Below are 6,088 nucleotides of genomic sequence, written 5' to 3'. Positions count from 1 at the left end.
ACACCAACATAGCACTTTTCTTAAGTTGTAAAGTTTGTCTTTTAATCGCAGCTTTGCAAAGGTTTTATACAAATAATTTAACAGAGGCCACCAGCTGAACAAGACTGAAAAATTATCTGTCTTAAAAATAAAAACAAAAACCCCCCTGACAGAGTTTCATTTCATCTAACACAGTGTGTACCTCTTCTCTGCAGGTTAGAGGATTCATGAAGCCTCTCATACACTGATCACTAAAGCAGATGGAGCTTCTTTTCTCCTGCTTTTCTGCAGGGAGACAGGGACAGATCGAGGTAGACTTGGTAGAAAAAGGTTTCTTCTTAAATATTAACAGCATGAACTGGGACCACATCAAAAACCTTCTCTTAAAAATGGAATTGAAAAGCCATCAAATGTTGGTGGATGCCAGTTTGGACTGGGAGAAGTTAGAGTGTACTCCACTATGTGCTGGGAGGACAAATGATATTCAACCTGCAAGGTCACAGTTTTAAACATTATCTCACTCTTGTGGCAAGAATTGGTACAACTTGCCTTTCTGTGATGCAGCAAATTTCTTTCGTGTCTTTGTAAATGAGCTCCATTTACACCAAACCAACTTTTTATCTGCCTTTTAAATAAGTGGAAATTAGAAGGAAGTGATATGAAATTATATTTAGAAAGCCATGTACAGTGTAGGTTAGATTATTCAGACACCTTTAATCAAATATACAGTAAGACCTTTATTTACATTTATAAGTTATTTTGGTTTCCTCTATAGCTCTTGGATGAAAGACATAGAAAGAAACACAAGAGTTACAAGGCAGAGTCGAGACGTCTAAAGTGAGATAAACAGATAAACAGTCACTTACTTTGTGTTAAGGATGGACTCGGCTCTCAGGATCATCTAGGTCAAGAGTTTTTGAAGGGACCCCTGATTTCCATCTGTGGTTTGAAGACTACGCAGCTCTTTGTCTTGAACTAAACCAATGCGGCCTTTGTTCCATCCCAAAGTGCAGCTAGCTACGCCTTCAGCCCTCTGAACTGCTGTGTATTACTTGACTCGTGTTTTTTTCTTCTTCTACTTGTATGAAACCATTTAAAAAAACAAAATCTAGAATATACACATAGTTCACAGGACACATAAGGATTTGAAATTAGACATTTATTATTATTATATACAAAAATAGAAAACACTCAACAATCTCCATTATGTCTTATAGGAATGTTCCTATATTTTAACTGTTTTGGGAATAAACTGAAACTGAACTGAACAATGTCGGTTGTGTGCTGTACACTCACAATCATAATCTACTACAACATCCTCAAACTTCAGTGTAACCGAAAAGAAGCAGTCCTGTGAAGTTAAGTTTCACTTAACACCGAGAGCTTTGTCTAGAAAGTTCGCAAAATGCTTCGGCTGTCCAGGCAAGAAGGGCCGGAGAACAGAGAGATCCATGGTCCTCAGTGTTTCTGTCAGAGTGCTGAGAGATATAACAAAGAGGGGGGGTGTCACACATGTAACCTCACATGTATAAAGAGTACCAGGCCTCTGAGAAACACATACCTGCACGTGCAGTACAACAAGTGGGAGTCCATGTGTAGCTGCTGGGCCAGCTCCAGCTGGTGGTTGTCCATCAGCTTGTCATTGACGACGACCAGCAGAGGCTTGCCTGCCCCGAGCGCCTCCAAACAACTTCCTGCCCCTGAGGAGAAAAACAAGATCCTTATGCACGACAAGAAGTCGGTCTGTGTTTATGCAACTGCTGGTTTCTATTCCTGGAGGTGAACAACAACGTGACATAGATACGGCTGAAAAAATGTGTTGGTATCATCATTATTTTTATTGTTTGTAGGTGGTTCAGCTCATAATGCGGTTCATTTCAACTGTTAATGTGGCATGAAGTGTTGTTGGAAAATTAAACCCAGAAGCAAACATGAACAGGGACAGCAATTTCCCCCCCAGGGATCAATAAAGTATTTCTGATTCTGTCATCGGACACAAGCAAGTTTACAAAAACTACTACAAGCTTTTGTGTGACGTGTGACATGTATATCATTTGCAGTAAACTGGGTCAAATTTCACAAACATTAATATGATCCTTTAGTACTTCTCCTCCTTAGGTAAGATTTGACCTCATTAACAAACAAACACTCTCGCCCATGACTTTCCTGCTCATTTCTTGTTAATAAAGAGGTTTGTTGCTGTAAAAAAATAAGAATCAATCCTCCATTAGTGAAGAAGTGCTGGTGAGAACAGTGCAACCTCTGTGGTTCAGCAGGGACATCCACCTCTGTACCTTGTGGACTCTGACAGTCCGAGTCCAACCTCACACACAACTGTCCTCCCTTCATCATTAATGATCACTGTAGTTCAGCCCTTACAAAATCACAAAACATGACAGCATTGTCTTGGTGGCTACAACACAGACCCGGTGAGATACAAAAAACAGGATGAAGCAAACCTCAGCTTCCTTTACCAAATAGACACAAGGTCATCCTCAATAATCATCTTCATCTCTGCCCAGCTATCAGTCTCACCAGACGTCAAACCAAAGACTACATGGCTCACTCCAGCTAGCAGCAGCTTTGCTTCAGAAGAAAGGAGCAAACACACCTGAAAAGACACAAACAACAGCGGTCCAAACTACAATCTAATTTGTGGATTATGTTTTAGAGCGTTGAGCCAAAAACATTCACAGGAGGCAAGTAAGCCTTTTCTATGTGACTACAACAATGTAGTTTAATATTTGCGTCAATATCCTCCTGTCCTTAACAGTTTGCTGTACGCCCTCTGACGCCCTCATGTTGTATCGGTTTGTTGCTGACGCTCTGCTCATCAGTTTTCTGTTTAATGTTTGCACACTGCTGACATACCTGTATTTGCTTTTGCTTTAATATGTAGCCTCTATTTACTCCTGTGAGAGTTAACACTGAGTGTATTGTGCTGAGATGAGCAAGTGTGCTCAAGGTTTTTGATGTTTTACTCACCTGCATGGCTGACTACGAGGTCCGCCTGCTTGATGTCTTCTGCTATTGAGTCTTTGAATCGAAAAGCCTCCAGTCTGACGTGTGGACAGCTGTCAGCATCTGGAAGAAGAGACCCTCTTCCGACCTGCAGAACCAAACGCTCATATCCACGAGCCTTTAAAGCCTGTGGGGAGGAAAATAAATACATGATAATAAAACTGGTCACAAGTTCACAAATTCACACTTTGAGTTGATCAAGCTGTTTTATAGAGAAGCACTGTTTGGATAATAAAGTTATGTTGCTGCCATTTCAAGACCAAAGTCCTGGAAAATGGATTTCACACAAAATTTAAAAACCACTGTGAAGATTTGAAGTATTCTGAGTTTCCCCATCATTCCTGCATCACAGTGTTGGTTTCATATTTGTCATTTTGTGGCTGTTATTTTCACACAGATTATCAGCACTTAGACAGAGCCGAGTCCCAATTTCATATAATGTTTTAACCTCTTAACGTACAGTTTTCATAATATTAATGCAGCTTTAAGGTTGGAAATATGAGCTTATCCCACACTGCATCAGCTTGTTCCAGATCTTCATTGAGGATATATGATGTTTATACTGAGTGACACATTTAAACCCAAGAATACGTGTTTTTAAAGCTGCATCATTCCATCAAATCAAAACATTCTAGATATATTTCACCCAAATTCAACCTGACATATTTCGTATCTTTGGAAAATTTGGGATGTCATCTAGAATTAAAAATAAAGTTCTTTGAGTTTTTTTCAATGTATGGCTGCACAGCATGAGTTTGTTATTTCTTCCGCCTATAAGCAGCTCCTCCGATTTCCCTTGCGCACTGCATTGTAGGACATTAGACCAATAGATCAATACCACACTGAAAAACAAATTTGGCATGCAATCTGACAGCGCTCTCTTTAGCTGGCAGCGAGAAAGTCACACATTCGATTGTTTTAACTCGACTGGATTCCTGTTATGGTCTATTGTCCGCAAAACGCTGCTGCTAGGACCTTGACCAGAACCAGGAGGGGAGACCACAACAATCCACTTCTGAAACGTTTGCACTGGATATGTGTCTCCTTAAGATTCTAATTTAGTCTTTAAATGTCTCCATGAACTTGTCCCTGTTTACTTCAGCAATTTGATCATTAGATATGTTCCAGCCAGATCACTTAGATCGTTATAACTTACTACCATCCCTGCAATTCAGTTCAGGTTCAGCTTCCAGATGCTACGGCCCCAAACTGTGGAATTACCTCCCAGACAATCTCAAGGTGGTTGATAACCTTGTGGCTCTTTAACAAATATTAAATAATATTTCTTAGTCTGGCTTTTAATTATGTTACATTCAGCATTTCATTATCTCCTTTCCTTCACTATTTCTAATACTCAAAAGATCTGCTGTGAAAAACGTCTATTAATTTGATTAATTTTCTAGCATGAACGCCCTATATAAAGTACTCGAAATCCACTGTGTTAGTAGTATACACAGTGGTGGAAACTCATTAAGCACATTTACTCAAGTACTTCTGCTCTACACTACATTTCAGAGGGAGATATTATACTTTTTACTCCACTACATTTATTTTACAGCTATAGTTACTCGTTACTTTTCAGATAAAGATTTCACGCAGAAATTATAAGATCATTTTATAAAATATGAGGCACTATTATTGATTAAACAAGCTAACAATTTAGTAGTTAACATTAGAACGAAGTTACAACATTAACACTTAAATATTGATTCATCAATAATTATCCAGAGATCCAAGATGGCGCCGCAGATGGCTGCCACGGTCTGTTGAAGCGCATTGTTTTGCCTTGTTTTGTTTGTAAATAGCGTTTCTTGTTTTGGTTCACGGAGCTCTTTCACCAGAGTAGAGCTCATGAAATTCATGCAATGATTTTTCCCCTCCGCAGTCAACCTGACAAACTTAAACTGACCCCCCCCAACACAAACACAAGTTACACGTTACATTAACGTACATCACCCCTGTCCCCCCTGCGTTACATTAACGCACCCACCCCCTACTGGACACTTTACTTTATTTTGGTCACTGCACTGTTTGTTATTTATCTTATCTTATTTTTATTTTTATTCTTATTTTACCTTTCATATTCTACATATTTGTTGTCAAAACAATAGCACCTTCAGACCACGGCAAATTCCTTGTAATGTATGTTACTTGGCAATAAACAGTTTCTGATTGTGATTCTGATTCTGGTCCAATAATATAATATAACACTGACCGGGGCCATTCTGCATAATGAGAATTTTTACTTGATACTTACGTGAAGTAAGCTTAAGTACACTGTTGCTAAAAATGCAGCACTTTTACTTAAGTAAAATATTGACTGCAGGACTTTAATTTGTAATGAAGTATTTTCATAGTGTGGTACTTTAACTGAAGTGATTTGAATACGCCCTCCACCACTGAGGATAATATATCGTAGTAATGTAGTATGGAACAGGAAACAAGTCCAGTGGTGTCTCTGTTAGCTTACCTACAACCAACTGCACTCACCTGCACGGACTCTGGACACGTGATGCTTTCAATGAGCTCATCAAAGCTCGTGGTGCCGATGGTTACAAACACTGTCTTCATGGCTGCCCGAGCGAAGCTGTCAGTCGTGAGGTTTGTAAGTATTGTTAAACACTTTGCAGCCTCCTCTCACAGCACATCTTCAACCTCCAGCTACAGACCTGACAGTTACTTCCGCTTCACGCCGGTGACGTCACAGCCCTGCCTGTGGCACACGTCATGCTGCCACCTAGAGGTCCGGAGCTGTAACTGTTTCATACGCACAGTCGTGTCTGAGGCTGCAGCGTGGAAAAATACCAGTTTAAAACTCATTTTTAATGCCTTTGAGCTTATTTCCTGTCCAGTGATACATGAAATATAGTAATTAATTATTATGAAACATTCAAATATACCTCGAGAAAGAGGTTTCAAGATATTTGAATTTTCATAATCATAGTCACTGCATAAAGAAATAACCCAGTGTGATTAAACAAATTATGGATCAAAATAAAAAAAAACTATAATTTAAGAGCTTAATTCACTACTTATTCAATTTAAATCGATTATTTATTATCATTACTGTGGCCTGATATTCAGACTG

General features: G+C 39.2%; 1 protein-coding gene across 2 annotated transcripts; it reads right to left on the bottom strand.

Moving 5' to 3' along the window:
• Positions 1-1,173: 1,173 nt before the first annotated feature.
• On the bottom strand, positions 1,174-5,649 carry LOC139291531 (UDP-N-acetylglucosamine transferase subunit ALG13). Of its 2 annotated transcripts, XM_070913590.1 has the most exons (5): positions 5,491-5,649; positions 2,961-3,127; positions 2,266-2,267; positions 1,541-1,679; positions 1,174-1,457 (listed from the first exon to the last, which is right to left on the bottom strand). In XM_070913590.1, exons 1-5 carry the CDS (start codon positions 5,569-5,571, stop codon positions 1,346-1,348), a joined length of 501 nt encoding a protein of 166 aa, XP_070769691.1. In that variant the 5' UTR covers positions 5,572-5,649; the 3' UTR covers positions 1,174-1,345. The 2 variants fall into 2 exon arrangements, with proteins under 2 accessions (XP_070769691.1, XP_070769690.1); XM_070913589.1 differs by lacking the exon at positions 2,266-2,267 and having other exon boundaries at positions 2,965-3,127.
• Positions 5,650-6,088: the final 439 nt, after the last annotated feature.

This window comes from Enoplosus armatus, chromosome 10, assembly GCF_043641665.1.
Source record: "Enoplosus armatus isolate fEnoArm2 chromosome 10, fEnoArm2.hap1, whole genome shotgun sequence".
NCBI classification, from domain to species: Eukaryota; Metazoa; Chordata; class Actinopteri; order Centrarchiformes; family Enoplosidae; genus Enoplosus; species Enoplosus armatus.
This window is presented reverse-complemented; position numbering and strand designations above follow the sequence as displayed.

Bases quoted from the DNA above. Each gene is read 5' to 3' on its own strand.
- LOC139291531 (XM_070913590.1), bottom strand. From the start codon at position 5,571: ATGAAGACAGTGTTTGTAACCATCGGCACCACGAGCTTTGATGAGCTC. The intron at 3,128-5,490 runs GTGAGTGCAGTT...TCCTCCCCACAG, and splicing joins CGTGTCCAGAGTCCGTGCAG to GCTTTAAAGGCTCGTGGATA. The intron at 1,458-1,540 runs GTATGTGTTTCT...TATATCTCTCAG, and splicing joins TTGTTGTACTGCACGTGCAG to CACTCTGACAGAAACACTGA.